We start from the raw sequence: 23,419 nt of genomic DNA, 5'->3' as shown, positions 1-23,419 counted from the left end.
ATTATTTTATTTACGGAACTCAAATCAAATCACCAAGAGGCAAAGACCTAAGTAGCAGGAAGTTCAGCAGATAATTGACTAATCAGAGCTGTCTTCTCATCCTATTTGATTCTAGGGTTAAAGAAAATCTGTGTTGTGCAATCCATTTATAATCTAAACACATACATGACTTTCTCCCCCCGAAACACCAATGCTCCCAGCTTAACTGATGCTGAAAACTCTGCCTATATTGTAGGGGAAAAGAGCTGAAGTCCAGTGGATGTAGCTAGTGGAAGAGTACAGGAGACATAAATTGAGAGATAGCAAAGATAGAACAAAAGTTACCTGGAGGAACAAGAGATCTTCTGGAGAAGGTGTCCAAGTGGTTTCTTAGGATGCTCCACTTATGGGTCTTCTGGGTGAGCCTTTTGGATACTAATAGCTACCATTTATTGAGCCATTGCCATATGCCAGATGTTGTGGTAAGCATTTTTAGTGCATTATCTCATTTTAATTCTCAGAACAACCTTGCAAGTTCAGTATTGGTACCCCCATTCATAGATGAAACTGAAGGTCAGAAGATTGTAGTGATTTGCCCATTGCCATAGAGTTAAGAGCTACAAAAGCCATGAATCCCTGCAGACTAGATTTGACTCAAAGCTTCTGCCCTGGGTCGTTAACTATCCTCACAAAACCACTTTTCTTTTCTTTTCTTTTCTTTTCTTTTTTTTGAGATGGAGTTTTGCTTTTGTCACCCAGGCTGGAGTGCAATGGCACTGTCTCGGATCACTGCAACCTCCACCTCCCAGGTTCAAGCGATTCTCCTGCCTCAGCCTCCTGAGTAGCTGGGATTACAGGCACGCAGCACCACGCCCAGGTAATTTTTATATTTTTAGTACAGACAGGGTCTTGAATTCCCGACCTCAGGTGATCCACCCGCCTCAGCCTCCCAAAGTGCTGGGATTACAGCGTGAGCCACGACGCCCGGCCCACTAAACCATTTTTGAGGCAGCTAGTAAGTATTTCCTCCATTCTACAGATGAGGAGACTGAAGCCCAGGGATGACCTAACTTGCCCAAGTGACACAGAGAGTAGCAGAGCCAAACCAGGTTTCCAACTCCAAAATCTCTTCTGCTTTAAAGATAGAAGAAGAGCAACCGCGAAGAGTGAGAACGTGCCAGAAGGCCCCTGCAGGCCAGGCACTGCCCTCTCCTAGGACACAGCTCCGACCCACCCCCAACCTCCACAATTAAGCCAATTTCAAGAATTTTCTTTTCTCTACCTCTGCCCCAGTGTGGCCCCTGAACTGAACAGGGACTGGGTGGTTCTTGGGAGAGTCTAAAAGATACCTTCGCAAAGATTCCCTAGGAAGGGAACAGCCAGGGCACCACCAGCCCTGGTGCTCCCATTCCCACACATCTGAGCAAGGCCCGTGCATAAGACTGGCAAGTGCTTGAACCAGGAGGCAACCAAACTGGGCTCAAACGCAGCCCGCCGGTTTTGACCAATACCAGCAGCTCCCCTTTTCAAAGCATCTATTCAGCGACAGACATTTCACTAGGAGTTTCCTCCATGTTTTAAAATTTAATAGCTCCCCCTCCACCAACGATTGGCCCTATTTTACAAAAGAGGAGCCTCCGACTCTTGGGGATGAAGCGACAAGCCCAAGGACAGAAAGTCCTCACGAGCTTGGGACTTGAACCCACTACGGCCCCAGATTCTGCTGTTGCCCGGGAGCAGAGGAGGGAGGAGCTGCCAGTGCGGAGGGAGGTGGGGAGAGAGGGCAAGCTCCCAGCAGCGCGAGCTGACGACAGCAGGTGTTTGTTTTTTTTTTTTCCCAGCACTTTTTCAGTCAGCATCGTTCCTGGATTTTTTTTTTCTCCCTGCTGAGCGGCGTAAAAGGGTGGGGCCGCTTTCCTGCAGCAGAGGCAGAGGCGGCGGCGGCAGCTGCTGCAGCATCTTTCACGGGCAGCGGCAGAGACCGAGAGCTGCAGAAAAGGGTGGGGTCGCTTCCCAGGAGAGGAGGCAGTAGCGGCGGCGGCTGCGGCATCCTCGCGGGCAGCGGCGGAGGCAGCAATGCTCGGTCTTCGCTGGAGGTGATGGCCTCCCAGTCCTGCTAGGTGGCCGGCTGCACTAGGACGCCGGCAGGAAGGAGACTCGAGCCCGGTCCGCGAACCCTGCGGCCACACCGCCCGGCCCCTCCTCTGCGCCATGGCTTAAGCCTGCAGCCACCTCTCCTCACGTCGCCGCGCTCGACCGAGGTCTGTGCGCCGCCGCAGCCGCAGGGAGGGGCGCGTCCCAGACACCCTCGCCTGGGACTCGGGAACGCCGTGCCTCTCGCCCTTCGGCGCCTGCAGCAGACTGCGATCCCAAAGACGTTTGCAACCGGTAATTGAGGGACTCTACAGACTCTCTTAGGATAGCTCTCCCCGGGTGCTCGCTGAGGGAGGAGGGCGAACTAGCTCCGGCTGATCGGGGGTAGAAAACGGTGGGAACCACATTGGCTGGTCAGGATCGGAGGCTGAAGGAAGATTAGAGACTTGCTTTAGAACCTCAAGAAGAAAGAGGGGGCCGGCTTTTCAGCTAGCATCATGGCGTGGCCGTGCATCACGAGGGCCTGCTGCATCGCCCGCTTCTGGAACCAGTTGGACAAAGCGGACATCGCGGTGCCGCTGGTTTTCACCAAGTACTCTGAGGCCACCGAGCACCCGGGCGCCCCGCCGCAGCCACCGCCGCCGCAGCAGCAGCAGGCGCAGCCTGCACTCGCGCCCCCCTCGGCGCGCGCGGTTGCCATAGAGACGCAGCCAGCCCAGGGCGAGTTGGATGCAGTTGCCCGGGCAACGGGGCCAGCGCCTGGGCCTAGCGGTGAGCGTGAGCCGGCGGCTGGCCCCGGCCGGGGCGGGCCGGGCCCGGGCTTGGGCTCCGGCTCCACCTCCGGCCCCGCGGACTCGGTGATGCGGCAGGACTACCGCGCCTGGAAGGTGCAGCGGCCCGAGCCCAGCTGCCGGCCGCGCAGCGAGTACCAGCCCTCCGACGCGCCCTTCGAGCGCGAGACCCAGTACCAGAAGGACTTCCGCGCCTGGCCACTGCCGCGCCGCGGAGACCACCCGTGGATCCCCAAGCCAGTGCATATCCCCGCGGCCTCCCAGGCGTCGGCGCCCATCCTCGGGGCGCCCAAGCGCCGGCCGCAGAGCCAGGAGCGCTGGCCAGTGCAGGCCGCCGCTGAGGCCCGGGAGCAGGAGGCGGCCCCGGGCGGAGCTGGCGGCCTGGCGGCCGGAAAGGCGTCCGGAGCGGACGAGCGCGACACGCGCAGGAAGGCCGGGCCTGCCTGGATGGTGCGCCGCGCCGAGGGCCTGGGGCACGAGCAGACGCCGCTGCCTGCGGCCCAGACCCAGGTCCAGGCCACCGGCCCCGAGGTTGGCAGGGGGCGCGCCGCGGCGGACGCCCTCAACCGGCAAATCCGCGAGGAGGTGGCAAGTGCAGTGAGCAGCTCCTACAGGTGAGACGCGGCCGCTGCTAGCGCGGGGGAGTCGCGGCGCAGACGATCCCCAACGCAGGCCTAGCGTGCAGCCTGCCTCCAGTCCCAGGCCACACCCTCTCCCCAGCCGCCTCCCAGGCCACCTCCCGTCGAAGCCTTCTCTTCTGCCCTGTCCTGTGCGCAAGCTGTTAGTATTTTCCATCTCAGCCTGCCTGGCTCTTTCACTTTACAGCTGTAGCGGTTTTCTCCATCTCGCCCACCTCAGATCCCTGCCTGCCCACAGAGACCCTTTGCAATGTCAGCAGTGGCTGTGCTTCCGTCCTGCCCCCACCCAGCTCACCTGCTATGTTAGCCTGGATGCTGCCCTTTGCCGTCCGACAGGGTCCCCATTCTTCTAGAAGAAGAATTCTTTCCAAGTGGCCTCTCGCCCTCCTCCCTAGCCCAGTTCCCTTGGCCCTTCATTCTTTCCTCCCTCTCTCAGTCTCTGGGCAACACCCAAGCACCATACCTTTTTCTAGATTACCCACAGGATCTTTACAAATCACCCTCCTCCTTCCACTGCTGGAACTTTGAAGTCATTGTCCTTCTACTTCTTACTAGCTGTGACTTTTATTGATTTGATATTAAATATTTTATTTTTATTTAATTAATATTAAATATTCAACGTATTTTTGAGTGCCTACTATATGCCAGGCACTGTGATGGACATTGTGAGGATTAAATGAGATGATTCAGGAGAACAGCTTGTGCCTAGCACATAGTCGTAATTAGTACATCTTGATTCCATTCCTACCTTCCACGTGATGCCTTATGATCCTAGATGCCTCCAGCCTTCTCTGCTATTGAGGCATCTTCTTTCTCCTTTCCCTACATGTTCTCCAGATGTCTCTCATTCTCTTGCCATCAAAAAGCCCTTTCTCCATCTCACTCAATTCCTTGCAGATGAATGCTTTCAAGCATGAAAAATCTCTCTCTCTCTCTCTCTTTCTCTCTTTCTCTCTCTTTCCTTCTGGAATTTTCCCTCTGCTACAGCCTCAGCCATTCCAGTCTGCCTTCTTGCCCTTCATCCATCCTGTATATACTTCTGACGGCTTAGCTTTCAATTCTGCCCTTACGTTTCAACCAACAATTAGCTAACAGAACACGGTTGACTCTGGACATGTAACATTGCATTTGGGGTTTCTCGAGGAAGATGTGTATGAATAGTAATTGAGCTAGAGGTGTTCAAAATGCAGCTTATGGGGTCCTTCATCAATGTCACAGCTTTCTGCTGCCTTCTTCCTGCAAGAGGGTGTGGTGCGGGAGGACTAGAGAGTTAGTCTTTTGCCAATACTCTGTATGTAGCCTCATGTTAGACTAATGTCCTTCTCCACTGAACATTACCAATACTCTCTCATAGGCTGAGGAAAGAATGGCATATCCAGACATCCTTCATGTTAAGAGAAAATCTGTCCCCCAACTCCTACCCCTGCATTTCTCATCTTCCTGAATTCCACCTCCCACTTGGCATCTCTCTCTTGGTTTATTGCTGTCACGACAGCCACACTGGGAACCCAGGAGTACAGCACTTCCTTTGAGCTCTTGGTCAAACAAGGACATACATCCTTTTCCTTGAATAGCCATGAGATGGTAGAATGTTCACTATATTTTTATGCTGCTATCAAGCGGGGAGCAAAAGAAAAGAGGGGAAATAAACAAGAGACATAAAAAAACAAAGGCAGGATGTAGTTTTCTGGTTCTGCTATGGCTTTCTTGCTTCAAGACCCTACTTCATTTCTTGATCTTCCTACCCTGAGAAGCCCACGTCTGGCCCAACATCATAGATTACTGGCCTGGCCTCTTCATCTTCCCACTCTCATTCTAGCACCCTATGGCAGGTGGAACCTTACTACCCACTAGCAGGAGCTGTCTCTTCTCACCACCATATAGTCAATGCCAATCAAGAGAGATTCCAGATTCTTAAGCCTCTTTGGGTGATCCTGTTCAGTTTATGATTTCAAGTTGGCAGGACTTGCTTTGTTTATGGATGAGTGACCTGTCACTCAAGGAATGACCACATCCTTTGGATATAACGCACTCCAGATTTGGGGTTGTACTTTGTTCCGTATAGCCTTTTTCCTCAAAACAACAGCTTAACTGTGCAGTAAGCATGTCATGCTTCACGTTACACACATATTGGAAATGACTGGATTTGGTGGGGGAAGGCTATGCCCTCGGCGCTGGTGAGAATGATTATTTTTAGCACTTATCAATTCTATTAACCTGTCAAAAAAATCTTTTAACACCTCAAAAAAATTTTTAAATTTAGGTCTTTTGTAAAATTTAATTATACCTATGACTTAGGGGTCAGGAGTACTATTTTGCTATATAACCAGAAGGGTTTTGAAATATTAAGGGAATGATTATTGTTAAGAAACATCAATTTCTTTAATGAACAATTTAAGTGCATGACAAATTTGATGTGAAATTTAATGGTTTTTTTGTTCCAGAATAAAAATGAACAAATAATTGAGAAATTCACTTTGATTAAAAGTAGATATAAAGAAATAAGATATTCGGTACATTAAATACACAATAAAGAAAAAATCATTGGCAATTATAAGCTTATCTAGAACATTGATTTTCCTTCCCTATTGTCTCGCATTCTTTTCCTTGCTATGATTCTAGGATATCTTCTGAATTTAAGTACCATGTCCACTGTAGATGGGCCTTATGTCACCTTAGAAGCCAAGCTGTGCTCCACTTCAATGATAATTTGATTTACAAACCCTTTTCTTCTGCCATTCTACATAAATTATGGTGTGTTTACACCACGGTGACTGGTTCATCTCGTGGACTTTACAAATGACATCTGCCGCATGACATCAATATGAACAGTCTGCTTAAACAGAAAGGGACATACAGTCCATCATGTAAAATATACATTCAAAATTCAGAGTAATATGCGTGCTCATTGTTTTACTTTACAATTTACAGTCATAAATAACATTACATACCCTTTGACGTTGTGGTTTTGAGAAACCTTCCCTATTCAATAACTCATCTAATTCCCAATCCATTCGTATCAGCCTGAGATTTTTGCATTCAAGTAGTATCCAAGATAGCTTTAGGGTTATTCACAAACATGAGTTTGATTAATTTTTAATACATTCATTTTACATAGATGATGTTATAAAACTGAGAAGCATGTCTTTTTTTTTTGAGCCGGAGTCTCGCTCTGTCGCCCAGGCCCCAGGCTGGAGTGCAGTGACCAGATCTCAGCTCACTGCAAGCTCCGCCTCCCGGGTTCACGCCATTCTCCTGCCTCAGCCTCCCGAGTAGCTGGGACTACAGGCGCCCACCACCTCGCCCGGCTAGTTTTTTGTATTTTTTAGCAGAGACAGGGTTTCAGCATGTTAGCCAGGATAGTCTCGATCTCCTGACCTCGTGATCCGCCTGTCTCGGCCTCCCAAAGTGCTGGGATTACAGGCTTGAGCCACCGCGCCCAGCCGAGGCATGTCTTTATTGCCATTTTTAATGTTAAAGATGGATTTCACTGGGAAGCCATTTGTGACTTTAGACCTGACGTTCTCAATTAGAAAATAGATGAGTCATAAGGAGGTGATTAAAATTCCTCTCCCAGACAACCCCATTGCCCTGGCCATCAGATAATAGGGGTAGATAGGGTAGCAGCTGCTCCCTATAGACATGCTAATGAGAAACTTTTCCTAGAAGAAACCAGCTGAGGCACTAGGAGGTAGAATTAATAAACCAGGGTGAAATACTTGAAAAATAAGAGCAGTAACAAGGAAGTTAGAAAGAAAAGAAGTCTTTAATGTCTGCCCTCCAGCCTTGCATGAAGGTTACAGGAAGGCCCATCTGACTTACTTTATGCTATGCAGAACTGCCCCATTCCCCAACTTCCCATTTCCCTAATTTCCTCTTGGGTCAATCCCAGCAATGCCTCAAGGCCAATCTTGGATACGGAATTTACAGCGATGCCTTCCTAGATCCAGCCATTCTGAATGAATTTTTCTTCTACTCCCTTTTTACTTTCTGAACTCTTATCATTGTCTGCTTGATTGTAAAATACTTTTGTCTATATCTGTCTCCCCCACCAGGTCATGAACACCTGAAGAGAAGGCTGTATTTTGTTCACTCTGTACCTCTCACAGCCTAGGTGCTATATAGATTTGTTGAATCTAATGGAATTTTTAGGGCTTGGTGAAAATTTTATTTATCTACATATTGATAGAGTCAATTTCATTTAGTTGAATTTTTTTCAGAAAATGATCACCAAACCCCTGCCATGTACCAGATAAGGAGCTGGGGATACAAAATAAATGAGTCATAATTTTAATGTAAGAAAATTGTGTCTTCCTCAATCAAGTTAAAGTCCAAATCCTGGTCAGGCGCGGTGACTCACGCCTGTAATCCTAGCACTTTGGGAGGCTGGGCGGGGGAGGGCAGATCATGAGGTCAGGAGTTCGAGACAAGTCTGACCAACATGGTGAAACCCCATCTCTACTAAAAATACAAAAAATTAGCTGGGCATGGTGGCATGCGCCTGTAATCCCAGCTACTCAGGAGGCTGAGGCAGGAGAATCGCTTGAACCTGGAAGGCGGAGGTTGCGGTGAGCCAAGATCGTGCCACTGCACTCCAGCCTGGGCGACAGAGCGAGAGTCCGTCTCAAAAAAAAAAAAAAAGTACAGATCCTACCAGGTTAGCACTAAAAGTAAATGTTCAAATGGAGAAGGGCAGCAAACTTTACAGACGTGACTCTACATGGACTTTCACCTAGGGCAGTGGTCCTCAACCTTGGCTACACATTGGAATCAGTGGAGAACTTTCAAAAGATGCATAGGGGCCTTGCCCAGAAAATCTGATTTCATTGGTCTGGGGTGTAGCCTGGGCAACCAAGTTTTTAAAAACTATCTCAAGTGATTCTAATGTGCAACTCACGTTATGATCTACTTTTATAAGGCATGGTTCTCAAAATATAGTACACAAAAGAATCACCTAGAGAGCTTTCTGAAATGCAGATTCCTGGGCCACATCCTCATACATACTAATTCAATGGGCTTAAAATGGAGCCTAAGTAATTTTTAGCAAGCACACTAGATAATTTTAATGCAGGTGAATGCAGGCTTTACTTGGGAAAAAATTACTTGGAGAGATTTGCCATCTTTAAGCTATTGAGTTTTCCCATATGCAAACATGGCAAAGGTTGCCATTTATTTAAGTCTTTTATGTTCTTCACTTATATTTTGTAATTTTCTCCACAAAATCACATACACATATATACTCATATATATACACATATATACTGTTTTAAAGTTTTATTTCTGTATTTAAATTGTTAATAATCTAACTAGATTTTATCTTGATGAGTAGAGTGAGGTAAGGATTGAATTTTTCCCTATATGGAAAGTCATTTATCCTTACACCCTTTTTTAAAGCTTTACTTTTCCCCACTAACTTATGATATCTCCTCTATCACATAAGGGTCACATATCTTTAGATATTATGTCTGAGTTCTCTGTTCTATTCCATCAGTCTGAGCTAATACCACATTATCTTATTTTATTTTTTTCTGATCTAGCTTTTAATTATTGTTCCTATTGTGAAGAGTTTATTACCTTTTCTAATTTATTATTGCCCATATGCATTAATTTTTGTATGTTAATCTTGTATTCAGGAACCTTATCATACTCTCTAATTAGTTTTGATTGTAGACACTCCTGGATTGTCTGTGGAGATAATGTATGTTTTTAGCAAATAACACTTTATTATCTTCCTTTCCAAGATTTACATATCTTGTTTTTTTGTGTGTGTGTTGCTCTGTTGGTTAGGACATCTGGGGTGGTTTCAAATAGTAGGTGATAACAAACATCCTCGTCATGGGATTTGGCAAGTTTCTAAAGTTTTATCATTAAGTATGAGGTTTGCCATATGTTTTTATAAGATAAGATTAAGAAATTTCTATTTTTCTTAGTTTGCTAGGGGTTTCTAAAAATTAGTTTGGCTATTGAATCTTACTGAATGCTTTTTCTCTTATTGAAGGCTCAGTATCAACTGAGATGATCTGTGATTTTTCTTTTTTAATCTGTTAATAGATTTTTTTTCTCATATTGAACAATCTCTGCATTTCTGGGATAAATCTCGCTTAGACAGAAATATATTTTATTATGCTGAATTTGGTTTGCTATTTTTTATCTGAAATGTTTGCATATATATTCATAAATAAGATTGGCCTATAATTTTTCCTTTTTTATATTGGTCTTACGTACTGTTGGGATCAAGGTTATACCTATAAAATCAGATGGATAGATTCCCCTCCTTTTTAGTTATTTGAAAAAGCTTATATAAGAAAGACTCCTCCTCAAATATCTGATAAAATTATCCTGTAAAACTTGCTGGACCCGTTGTCTTTTTCATGGATTTTTTTTTTTAAACTATCAATTCGATGTCTTTAATAGTGATTCACTTATCCAGGTATTATATTTCTTCCTGAGCCAATTTTGGTAATTTATTTTTTTCTGGAAAAATGTGCATGTCTTCTAATTTTATAATTTATTGACATAAAATTGATCATAGCATTATCTTGTGATTTAAAAATAATCTCTACTTACCTGTAGTTATGTCTCCTTTTTCATACCTAATATTTATTTGTTTCTCGCTTTTTTTTTTTTTCAGGATTAGTCTTGCTCAAATTTGTTTTGTTTTTCAGTCTTTCCAAAGAATAAATTTTTGATTTTGTTGAGCATCTCTTTATTCAGTAAATTTTACTCTTATTTTTGTTATTCCCTTTCTTTTTGTGCTCTGAAGGGTAGGCAGAGGTCAGCTTATCAACAGCCTTGTATTCCTGGCTAAGAAATTTGGATTTGCTTCTATAGACAATAATGAGTCACTGAAAAAATTTAAGCAGAGGGACAACATAGTTTGATTCAAATTTTATAAAGCTCCCACTGGCTGGCTGACCTGGGGAGATTAGAGAAAGGGAGGCCAATAAGGAGGCTATTGAGATAATTTGGAGAAAATAACAAAGCCTTAATCATGGTTGTGAGATCGGAGATTTTTTTTTTTTTTTTTTTTGAGATGGAGTCTTGCTCTGTCACCCAGGCTAGAGTGCAGTGGCACATTCTTGGCTCACTGCAAGCTCTGCCTCCCTGGTTCAAGCAATTCTCCTGCCTCAGCCTCCCGAGTAGCTGGGATTACAGGCACCTGCCACCGTGCCTACAGGCACCTGCCACCGTGCCTGGCTAATTTTTGTATTTTTAGTAGAGATGGGGTTTCACCATCTTGGCCTGGCTGGCCTCGAACTCCTGACCTCGTAATCCACCCACCTCGGCCTCCCAAAGAGTTGGGATTACAGGCGTGAGCCACCGCGCCCTGCCAGAGATCGGAGATTTATAAGATAATATGGGTACAAAACAACAGATCTAAATGACCAATCGAGATTCATAGAAGAGGATATGGCCCAGAGTGACCCTTGTGTTTCTGATTTTGGTAACTGGTAGTGATGCTAGTCACTGGAACAGGGAATATACAGGGAGAAAAAAGTCCGAAGTGAAAGTTGAGGTACTTTTCAATATATAGAATTTGGATTGTCTATGGGATATCTAACAAGAGGTGTTTGAGGGTCAGTTGAGTAAGTGGATCTGAAAGCTTAGGGAGAGGCCTGGGCTGTAAATATAGATTTGGAAGCAATCAGCTTGTGGATGTTTCACTTCCTGTGAAAGTCATAGGAAGAGGCAAAATTACCCTTGGAAAAGGAGTAGACAAAATTAACCAACAGAAAATGGAGCCATGGGGGATACACATATTTGGAGTACTGACAGCAGAAGGGATGTCCATGAAAAAGATGAAGGAGGAGTGATGTGAGGAAGGAAGAAAGCCAGTAGAGAAACTTGTCATGGAAACCTCATATAAACTCAGCAGTGTTTGATGTCTGTTTGGACATTTTTACTGAGGCGTTTTGTTAGATCATTGGTTAACTTTGTACAATTAACCCTCAGAAATACAAAGCTGACCAAGACTAACCCACAAAGAAGATAAGATATATACAATTAATTATTTGTTGCTCTCATAGGGAAAGATTGCATCTAACACATATATGAACTTTAAAAAAATGTCAAGCCAGTGATAGTTCTAAAATCAACAATCACTAAGAATCATTCAATGTCCCAAATATAAAACTAAAATAAATCAACAAATGTTCATTAAGATTAAGGAGCTATCTCTACAATGCTGCTTTGGCTTTACAAACTGTGTCAACTGTATTAATGTAAACAGGTAAGCTTCTCATTCTCTGCTGAATGAAGATGACTTCAACATGGACCTGAACCAGCAAACTAAAAACGTCTAGTTTCACCATCAGAAATAATAATACTAATAGTAGCTAATTTAGTGCCTAGCATGTGCCTGGCAGAAGGCTAGAAACCTTAGATACATTTTCTCCCTGAAATCTTTGCAGTCACTCTTCAGGAACCATGCTGTTACTTCCCTGTTAGAGCTTATGATCCCCCTTCCTCTTATCGCCCAGGCTGAAGTACAGTGACGCCATCTCGGCTCACTGCAACCTCTGCCTCCTGGGTTCATGCGATTCTCCCGCCTCAGCCTCCTGAGTAGCTGGGACTACAGGCACGCACCACCCATGCCTGGCTAATTTTTGTATTTTTAGTAGAGATAGGGTTTCACCATGTTGGTCAGGCTGGTCTTGAACTCCTGACCTCAGGTGATCCACCCACCTCTGCCTCCCAAAGTGCTGGGATTACAGGCATGAGCCACTGCGCTCGGCCCCTTTAGGTTTTAAGACTGTTGAAATCACAGACTTTGTCTACGCTTGTCTTTCTCTACACTCAGCACTTCCTCCATATCATATTAATATATACTCTCTTCATTCAGTTTTCATTCAGTAAATGTTTATTTGTATCTACTATGTCAAATCCTGGACCAAGTCCCTGGATGACAAAGTGGTCCCTGCTCTCAAAAGTCTTATATTTATTGGACAGAGACAAGTGTGCTGAAAAGTTACAGATTCCCTGATAAAATGTCTGTGCAGGGCATGGTGGAGCACAGAGAAGAGAGGAGTTAAGTCTGCCTGATTTGAGGGTTGTTGGAAAAGAATTCAGTAGAGAAGGTGACTAGTATGCTGAGTCTTGAAAGATGAGTTGGCAGTAAATGGGAGAATGGATTAATTTGAGTAAAAGTACAAGAAGAGAAATTATAAGCAGTTCTGTGTGGGCAGAACTTGGAAGTATCATTGCATAAGGATAGAATGGCAAGGGACAGAAGAGGGAGGTAAGCTGGGGATAGTTCCTTTGTCTTATAAGCAACAGGAGAATCAGGGTTCAGTTTTAGATTTTAGAAAAGGTGACTTTGACAGCAGTGGGAAGAATGGACTGGAGAGATAGACTGGGAATAGAGTCCAGGGAAGAAACTATAGTCTAGGTAGAGATGATAAAGACCTCCATCAAGAATAGAATGTAAGCAAGTGCTGATAAGAATAAAATAATAATGGCTAAATAAAAGTAGACAGAAAGGGAGAGGGAAGAGTCTAGGATGTTTCCAGGATTCATGTTTTGGATGTCTGGGGCGGAGGGGTGGGGAAATGGTATACACTGAGATAGATAGCACAGTTTGCTAAGTTGGGTTAAGGGTGTCTTTGGAAGGTCTACTTGGAGATGTTCAGTACAGAATGAAAATGGAAACTCATACTGCTGCTAAGGGTGTAAATTCATACAGCCACATTATAAAACTGTTTAGCGTTATCTATTCAAGCTAAACATACATTTACCATGACCAAGAAATTCCATTCTTGAGTATCTGCCTAACAGAAATGAATACAGAAGATGTGTATAAGAATGTTTATAGCAGCATTATTAATAGCTAAGAACTAAAACAGCCCAAATGTCCATCAACAGTAGGATACATAAATTGTGATATATTCATACAGCAGAATATTATATAGCAGGGTATGGAAGGCAGAATAATCTCCCCTACAAAGATATCCAAATCCTAATTCTAGGAATTTGTGAATATGTTATCTTACATGGCAAAAGGGACTTTACAGATGTCATTAAGTTATGGGCCTTGAAATGGGAAGTATAGCCTGGTTTCACTTGGGCTCGGTGTAATCACAAGAGTCCTTATAAGTGAAAGAGGAAGACAGAAGTGTCAATATTAGGGTGATGCAGTGTGACAAAGACTTGACTGGTGGTTGTTGGCTTTGAACATGGAAGGACATGTGCCAAGGAATGTAAGCCGCCTCTAGAAGCTGGCAAAGGCAAAGAAAGTATTCTCTCCTAGAGCTTCCAATGAGACCCATTTTGGACTTCTGTATTACAGAACTGTGAGATGATAAATCTGTGTTGCTTTAAGCCATTCCGTTTGTGGTAATTTGTTGCAATAGCTATAGGAGATTGATACACAGGGTTTATCAATTATTGACCAGATAATTCTTTGTTGTGGGCCTGTCCTGTGCATTGTAGGATGTCTAGCAGCATCCCTGGCTTCTATGTACTACACGCCAGTAATATTTCCCAGCCCTCCCCACCCTAAGTTGTGGCAGTCAAAAGTGTCTCCACACATTACCAAAAGCTTCCTAGTGGACAACAAAATTGATCCCAGATACAGGGGTATTTACTGAATGATTCCATTTATATGAAGTTCAAAAACAGGCAAAGTAATTGATGGTGATAGATGTTGGAATAATGGTAATCTCTGGGATTTAGGTGGGTAATTGGCTGAGAAGGAGCACAGGAGAACCTTCTGAGGTGTTGGAAATGTTCTGTATCTTGATCTGAGTGGTGGTGACATGGGTTTATACACACAAACAATTGAGACTTATGGACTTTATTCTCTGTATGTTATACCTCAACAAAAAATAAGAAACAAAATACAAAAGAACTAAATGGAGATAGAGCTTGAAGCTCAGGAGAAAGGCCAGAACAGAAAAGATCAGGACAACATCAGCCTGTTGGTGAGAATCGAACCCATAGATATTAGGGTAGGTAGGGGACAGAGAGGGTGAGAAGAAAAGAATGCTAAGGTCAGTGCCCAGCAAGCATCGACATCTCTGGTATATGTGGGAGGAGTAAGAAAAGGATGAGCTCTTCGTGTCTGTGCTTGCCTCTCCTGTCTGAAAGAGAGTAGGGGCATAGGCCTCACTGTGGTCTCAGCCTCCCACCTCTGGTGCTGCTGGCCTTGTACATTACACACAGGAACTGCTGTGTATTACATAATACACATCGTTATTATCTTTGCTATCCTTCCCTTATCCTAGCATAGTCCACTGTCAGTGGGTATTTGTTTTCAAACTGAATGAAGAGGCTTTTGCAGGATTAGGCCTGGTGTAACCTCTTTTAGTGGGAAAATTGTGCCCAGGCCTCAAGCCACAAAATCCACCACAAGTGCATCCCTGAAACAGTACCTCCTCCACTGAGCTGTACCCTTGTGGTCACTGTCCATTTTGTGCAGTGACTTCGAAACAGTGACCCACATTGTGGCATATCCTAGAGTGCACAGTGCATTTTTGCAAGCCTCCTAGCCCTTAAGGATTGTTCCCCATTAAACCATAATAATTAGGCAGAAGGTAGATCAAGGCAGAATGCAAAAGAGCAGAATATTAGAAAGAACAGAGACATAATTGAGTTTCAGGCTCATCTGCTGAGTGTTTACTCTGTGCCATCTGCTTTAACATATCTTTTTCTATAGACTTCCTAATGACCTTTTAAGGTAAACATCTCTATCTTTAAAGATGCAGAATAGACTCAGGGAGGTGTGGGGACTGAGGTTACAGAAACAGTCAGTGGCTGAGTTGGCTCAGGAATCTGATTCTCCTCATTCCAGCCACAGCTGTGTCTTGCTTGTGCAGCTCCAGCAGGCCCCTGCCAAGTCCCCTCATGTTCGCCTAGTCTAACATGCCATTCTTGGGACGGCTGCTGCCAACTTCAACCTTTATGCTGTCTTTCTGGCCCCAACTCTGCTAAGCCCATACCATCTCCATCCACCAACCTTGTTTCTACAGTGGAGGAGGGGTGGGTTGTTTCACCTCTTCTTGTCCTAAACTCTCAATGGATTCCCTTCTCCTCCAGGGCAAGACCCAGGCACCTTGGCGTGCAGTCAGTGCCTTCCATTATCTGACCTATCTGATGCTTCCAGTCTTTTTACCCACTGCTCCCTGCACACACTCAATGCTTTTTCTTGGGTGTTCTCAGCCCTGGCTGCACATTAAAATCATATGGGCCTCAGCAGGCGCTCTGACCAAATCACAGCCTAAACTGGGTCTCACAAGCCCCACATTCAAACTACTGCTGGATTTTGCTCACAGTTTCCCCCCTGCCCTCCTCCCATCTTCTTTCTAAATCCTTTCGATCCTTCAGGGCTTTTAGTCCATTGAGAAAGAGGCTTATACTATAAAAGCAGGGAATTAGGTTGGATTTATTTGATCCTAATTCCATAATAATAATGCAGTGGGCCTAATATTATTTTTACTCAGAGTTCAATGCAACATCTTAAGAGCATGCCAAGGCTGGGACTATAGGCTATGAAGATTCAAGGTGAAGAGCACATGACCCCTATTTGCAGGAGATTGCTGTCTTTTGAGGGAGATAATATATGTGCAAGTATTGTATATAAAAGTACCAGGCAGGCCCTGGTGAGAGTGAAAATTGGGAGCCAGAGTTCTCTAGGGGCACAACAGTGGCTAGTTAACACTATTGGAAGATTGTTGGAAGGAATGGTTGTATGAGTCCTGGGAGGTGACCTTATGTCCTGTGAAGAATTTAGTGTCCATCAAAGCTGGGTTTGAATCATGCATCTTAACTTAAAGTCTGTGTGATCTTGGGAAAGCCTTGATTTTTCTCATCAATAAAATGGGGGTAACTACACAGTTGTGACTTCACAGAGTCATGATGAAGATGAGGGGAGATAATGCTTGTATACAGTGCATACTCATCATAGTAAGTGCTGGCTACTTTTATTATTATCACTGAAATAATGAAGTAGAGTAGGTTACCAATGAAAGTTTTTCATTTACTCATTCAGGAAACATTTATTGCATCTCAGATGAATCACTATGCTAGGGTAGAGAGATAAATTATACCTAGCCACTGTCCTAAAGGAGCTCCTGGTCTAGTAGGAGGAAGGCATTTTTTTTTTTTTTTTTTTTTTGAGACAGAGTCTCGCTCTGTCGCCCGGGCTGGAGTGCAGTGGCGGGATCTCAGCTCACTGCAAGCTCCGCCTCCCGGATTCACGCCATTCTCCTGCCTCAGCCTCCCGAGTAGCTGGGACTACAGGCGCCCGCCACCTCGCCCGGCTAATTTTTTTGTAGTTTTAGTAGAGACGGGGTTTCACCGTGTTAGCCAAGATGGTCTCGATCTCCTGACCTCGTGATCCGCCCATCTCGGCCTCCTAAAGTGCTGGGATTACAGGCTTGAGCCACCGCGCCCGGCCGGAAGGCATATTTTTCGAAAGTATAGTCATAGTATTAAGTACAAGAATAGAAATGTGCGCAGGATATTGAGGAGATGTAGAGGAAAGGGGGTTTCCGGCCTGAGTCATGAACCACATCCTGAAGGGGTGTACCTGTACAGTGTGTCAAAATCTTAGGAGTTCCATTGAGAAGGAAAAAGATTAGGAACTATAACTTTCTTCCTAGAGGTTTTTATCAATGAGATGAAAATTCAGAAGGGCACTTAAAAGTACAATACTTTTTTATAATTCCTGCTTTCCTCTGATGTCTGGCTTTATTTAGGACTTTGGTTTCAAGTCCTGCTTACCATATATTAACTGTATGATTTCGGGCAAGTTGCTTAATTTCTCTTCTCTGACTTTGTTTCCTTAGTGGTAAAACAGAATCACTAATATCTACCTTACAAGTTGTTGAAAGACTTAACATTCCATTAAGTCTGTTACTCTCTTCCCTGTCTTATTTACCATTGTACCTCCAGCACCTAGCTTAGTGCATGTTATTTAATAGATGCTTAATAGATATTAATTAATTGAACAAATGAATGAATGATGTACATACAGTGCTTAGCACAGTCCTCACCCGTAGTAAGCACTCAATAAATGGCAACTATCCTCATCATCATTGTCCCTGGTTGGTTGAGTACTACTTGGCTAATATAGAGAGGTCCTTTGCCCTTCTCATTGCACACATTCTGAATTTCTGGGCAAAGAACCATTAAATGCTCAGGTCAAAGATTTTCTGTGAGTATTTTTTTAGTCCAGTAAGCATCTCTGAGTCACCATGTTCTAATCTAACTGTGCAAATGTGAATTATATGGAGAGGCCTGGCTTTTGCCACTTTGTATACACAAAAATTATTTATTTTATTGCATGAGTAAAATAAGAATCATAAAGTTAGAATTGTAATAAAAGCAATTAGAAAAGAATGATTTTTAACAGGTTTAAATTTGCTCTGAAAATGAATTCAGAAATGTTTATGTGCTTAGTAAAGTGATGTTATCTAATATTTGCCAAAGTCTGGATTTGGGTGGCATCTAAGTGGCACAGGTCAGAGAATGGGTTTATTGTGTAAAAACTCAAGGTCGAATTTTCCTCCTTGGATTGTGATGACTTGCCAGCCAAGTATCTGTGCTACTCTGACAGCATTATGCCCACATCTCCTCAAAAAGCCCAGGGGCCCCAAGGACTCCTCCCGAGAATTTGGTATAGTTCACATGATTTTTCAGGGATGTACAAGAAAGTCCATTCAACTTGCTTTCCTTGCAGGCAGAGCCTGGGCGTTGTCTTTTTATCCCTTTCTTAGGCCTGGCGCAGAAGAGAGTTCAACCAGTGTTTGAAGAATGACTCTCAGCGAGTGGATGGGTCCATTGCCATTCTTCTCAGAGCTTCCTGATGACCACATTCTCCCTTGTGGATTGAGTGAGCCACTGGATTAAATATGCAATTCAGATACTGAGATTCTGTTTAGCCGGTACAGGGAGAGAAAAAAATGAGGCATCGTGGATGTAATATGGGTGGGAGAGAAGTAAGCGGAGGAGAAGGAGTAGGGATGGCAGTCGGAGTGTTGCTGTCCATAAGCAGAACCATGCCCCACGCCTGATAACTAGAGAAGACCGCATTGTCAAGGTTTCTAAAGATGGATTCACAGTATTTTTCTTTGTTTGTTTTGTTTTGTTGTGTTTTTTGTTTGTTTGTTTTTTGAGATGGAGTCTCACTCTATCACCCAGGCTGGAGTGCAGTGGCATGATCTCAGCTCACTGCAACCTCCGCCTCCTGGATTCAAGTGATCCTCCTGCCTCAGCCTCCCTAGTAGCTGGGATTACAGGCACGTGCCACCACGCCCGGCTAATTTTTTGTATTTTTAGTAGAGACGGGGTTTCACCATGTTGGCCAGGATGGTCTCGATCTCCTGACCTCAGGTGATCCACCCGCCTCAGCCTCCCAAAGTGCTGGGATTACAGGCGTGAGCCACCGTGCCTGGCCGATTCACAGTATTTTTCTGAATAATACTTACTGTAGTGTGTCAACACACAATTCTCCATCCTTTTAACTTACCACAGCCTTGCTGTACCAAGTGCACTTCTTCCTGAGGGTGAGCAAAGACATAAGTCAGTGGTAGAAACAACCAGTTTGGAGTTTAGATCACCCTTCCAACAGCAGTCAGGTTACCTTTTCATTAATTATTTCTTCCTTTCCTGTTAGCACATCAGTCAATTATTCATTCATTAAACAGACATTTGTCAGTCTCCTACTGTATGTACATAACTTCCTGCCCAGAGGACACTTGCAGTATAGGAGGAAAGGCAGCCATGGATGTGAACTCCTTGACTATAGCAAAGTAAATTATGTTTTATAGGATGTCACCTGCTTTTTTTATTGTTGTTGTTGTTGTTTTGTTTTTTTTTTTTTTTGAGACAGAGTTTCCTTCTTTCGCCCAGTGGAGTGCAGTGGCGCGATCTCCACTTACCGCAACCTCTGCCTCCTGGGTTCAAGCGATTCTCCTGCCTCAGCCTCCTGAGTAGCTAGGATTACAGGCACATGCCACCACGGCTAATTTTTATATTTTTAGTAGAGACGGGGTTTCACCATGTTGGTCAGGCTGGTCTCAAACTCCTGACCTCTTGATCTGCCCGCCTCAGCCTCCCTAAGTGCTGGGATTATAGGCGTGAGCCACTGTGCACAGCCCAGATACCACATACTTTTTGAGCAGAGGATCTTATTAATTCTAACTTGAAAAGTCAGAGAAGACTTCAGAAATGAGGATGGCATCTGAGCTGGACCTAGAAGGATTAGCCTGATATCAGCAGGCAAAACAATCAGGCAGGCAGCAAAGGAGGTGGCAGGTCCCAGCAGAAGGGACAGCTGGGGCATGGAGAGCTAGACATGCCTATGGAGAACCACGGATATTTTCATAAAACAGGTGTTCCAAGTATAAGAAGTGACATGGTGGGAGACAAGCTTTATAGCTTTAGTCGAGACCAGTGGTGGGCAAAATTCCTATAGAGGGACAGATAGTAAATATTGTAGGCTTTGCAGGCTAAGATGCAAAATTAAGGTTATTAAGTAGGTACTTACATAACAAGCAAGAAAACAAATTTCCACCAAAATTTTATTGCTAAAGTTCAAAATATAATAATAATTATTGAATATAATCTTTTATAATACTGCTCTGCTAATGAGAATAATTTTGGGGGGGCAATAACATTTGCTGAATTGGGGTTCAAAGTTAGTGTTCCCTTTCATCAGGTTGATTGCAAACATTCATCGACAAAAACCATTCTTAGCTCACAGCGGAACAAAACAGACAGAGGGCTGGATCTGGCTGGTAGGCAATAGTTTGCTAACCTCTGATCTAGGTTATTGAGAACAGAATACTGTGTTACCAAGTTTCAGACTCTGTATTGAAGTAGCAGGTAACCCCCTGAGCAGAGTGCATAAGAATACTTGGTTCAACTGTGCCTTAGTAAGCACATCACTCATTCTTCCAAAGTGACATAGCCATTCTCTTGTTTCCTTACAACTGAATAGCAACAGGAAGCTGATGTACATGTAAGAGTCTCTTTGTCTTTATATATAATGGATAACCAACCAATCTCTCATAGCAACCAAGAATGCAAGGTACAGGAGTCACCATTGTGAAATACTGTTAGTCTCTGGCTACTATGACCATTTTTGTGTGGGGTTCCCTTCGGGGCTACAACATGGAATTTTTTAAAAAATAGACGAGAGATAAATGGTATTAAAAGGTATACAGTGAGATAATCAACATGCCAGGATCTAGCACCCAAAAATAGCACAGAAGAGAGAGCTCTACCATGAGGGACTGTTATGACACCTCACTGAAGCCCTGGTCCAGCATTTCTTCAGAGAGGGCCAAAGGCAGGCTGTGAATTGGAGAAAGGCTTGGTAATTCTAAAAATCTACTCTAACAACACCATTCTCTGGGGAGCCTTTTAGCACGTCATAGTAGTCCCAATTCAGACTGCATTTGTGAGAATGAGATTCTCTGCAAGCCCTTGGTAGAATGCATTACTTTAGTCATTTGTTCATTCAATTCATATTTGTTGAGCTCTTCCTACAAATAAGACTCTGAGCTAGGCTCTGGGGATATGACTATGAAATCCAGGCATTGGGACGTGCTGATTGAAGTAGGAGTGTCAGCTCCTACTTCAATAGTAGAGAGAAATGTGATGATGAAGATGGTGATGATGATGGGGATTATGGTACTGGTGGGTGAGGAAGAGAGGACAGAGCAGCAGAAGCATGAATGCTCTTAAATAAGGAAGGTCTTTAGGGTTAGGAGTGTGTGATTTAGGGGAGAAGTGTTCTGAAGAAAAGGTGAGGAACACAGGAGAAATTAGTAATCACAGCTACTCATCTGGTAGCCATGGTGCAGTGGACCCACCAAATGGCTTGGGATCAGAAAACCTCAGCTTAAATTCCAGCCTTTCCATTTACTATTTGTGTGACCTTGGTAAAGTTATTTCAAGTCTCTGAGCCTCAATTTCCTCCTTCAGAAAACAGGGCAGTATGATACATGTCATAGGATACAGGATATGAACATGTGTAAACTCTTAGATCCTTGCAGTTGTAATTCCTAAATATTAATACTCAGAGGTGAGCGTGGAATCTGAATGCACGCTAGTCTGGACACCAAGAGAGCAGTCACTCAGGGAACAGACCCTGAACTAAGTTATTGGATTACAGCCATGAACAAGACAAAGTTCATCATGGAATGAGCAGTGTAATGACAGATAAGGTGTCAAGTGTGCATTTCAATAACTAATGATTAAATTCAGCTGTGATAAATGCTTGGCAGGGAAGGTACAAGGTGCTAACAGAGCATTTAATGGGAGCTGACAGGCTAACCTAGATGAGGAGCTGGAGCTGTCATCTGAGGAAGTGGTGTTGGAGCAGAGCTTAAAGGTTAAAGATGAACCTTGAGGCCAGCTTTGCCTCCTGTGTGACCCTGGACAAGTCTCTCCTTCCTGCTTCATTGTCCTCATCTGTTACTAGGGGTTGGCCCAATTTTTTGGGGAGTCCTTTCCAGCACTACAGTGCCACACTCAGAGATCCCTTTAAAGGCCTGGGTGCGTGATGCCAAATAATGGTCTCGCGTTGGAGTGGGGAACACAGGAAGGAGCACGACGGATCTGAAAATCCGATGACACTGAAGAGGGAGGGAGCTCATGGCCAAAGAATCAATTCCATCCATTTGATACTGCTCTCATTCCCGCCTAAGTATCTGATGGTGCCTGCTCCAATAAATCCTCAAAGCATTTTCTGTTTTTTTTTTTTTTTTTTTTTTTTGGGAGAACTTTAAAAAATACACCACTAAGAAGGGTAAAACACACATATTTTCACTATCCAGAGTTTTAAAAATTAACATTTTATTATATTTGCGCTGGCTGCGGTGGCTCACGCCTATAATCCCAGCACTTTGGGAGGCCGAGATGGGTGGATCACGAGGTCAGGAGTTCAAGACCAGCCTGGCCAAGATGCTAAAACCCTGTCTCTACTAAAAACACAAAAATTAGCTGGGCGTGGTAGTGCACGTGCCTGTAATCCCAGCTACTTGGGAGGCTGAGGCAGGAAAATTGCTTGAGCCCAGGCAGCAGAGGTTGCAGTGAGCCGAGATTGCACCACTGTACTCCAGCCTGGGCAACAGAGCAAGACTCCATCTCAAAATCAATCAATCAATCAATCAATCAATCATATTTGCTTCTAGTCTTTTTTGTATTAAAAAATATTTTTTCAGATAAAATTTTTGTGTTTTTTTTTTCCCCACTAGGCCCAGACCCATTCTGCTTCTTCCTTTGCCCCCTGGGCAGTCACCACTGTTATAAAGAGGTATACTTTTGTGTATACCTCTTCATCCATGAGCTGTATAAGGCCTTGCAGTTATGTGTGCTTTCTGACATGGCATCCTACACTGTGTATCATTCTGTCACTTTGTTTTTTTCACCCAACATCACATGTCTTGAGAAAATGCAAACACACACATATACGTAAATACCCATACATATACAGATCATTCTTTTTAATGGCTCTATAATCTGCCATCATACGAAAATATCACATATTATTTATTTCCCTATTTACTTTTAGGTTTTTGTACGTTTTTACTATCACAAATAATGTTGCAGTGAATATCCTTATACATGTCTAGCTGTGAATATATTAAAGGGTTAGAAGAGAAATTGTTGGGTGTTGGGTTATGCACATTTTGTATTTTATTAAATGTTGAAAAATTGTTCTTTTTACTGGCTGGACCCATTTATACTTCAACTAATAGCATATAAAAGTATCCCCTTTGTCTTATAATGTCAGACTTAAAAATTCTTGCCAATTTCATAATATGAAAATGTTGTTTTGTTTACATCATATTTCCCTGATTTTGAGTCAAATTAAGAAATTTTCCATGTGTTTATACACAATTTGCATTTCTTCTTCTGTGAATTGCATATTCCTACCCTTTCCCATTGTCCTATTCAGGTGTTATCTTT

The 23,419-nt window shown here is 43.7% G+C and overlaps 1 protein-coding gene across 1 annotated transcript in view; it reads left to right on the top strand.

Moving 5' to 3' along the window:
• Window positions 1-616: 616 nt before the first annotated feature.
• Window positions 617-23,419, top strand: part of MAP6 (microtubule associated protein 6) — an 82,337-nt gene continuing 59,534 nt past the window's right edge. Inside the window, exon 1 of the mRNA XM_025356490.1 lies at window positions 617-3,478. Coding sequence (XP_025212275.1) covers window positions 2,571-3,478 — 908 coding nt within the window. The 5' untranslated portion in view covers window positions 617-2,570. The remainder of the gene's footprint in view (window positions 3,479-23,419) is intronic.

This window comes from Theropithecus gelada, chromosome 14, assembly GCF_003255815.1.
Source record: "Theropithecus gelada isolate Dixy chromosome 14, Tgel_1.0, whole genome shotgun sequence".
Taxonomy (NCBI): Eukaryota; Metazoa; Chordata; class Mammalia; order Primates; family Cercopithecidae; genus Theropithecus; species Theropithecus gelada.
Note: the sequence above shows the minus strand (reverse complement) of the source record. Positions and strands in the feature narration are given on the sequence as shown.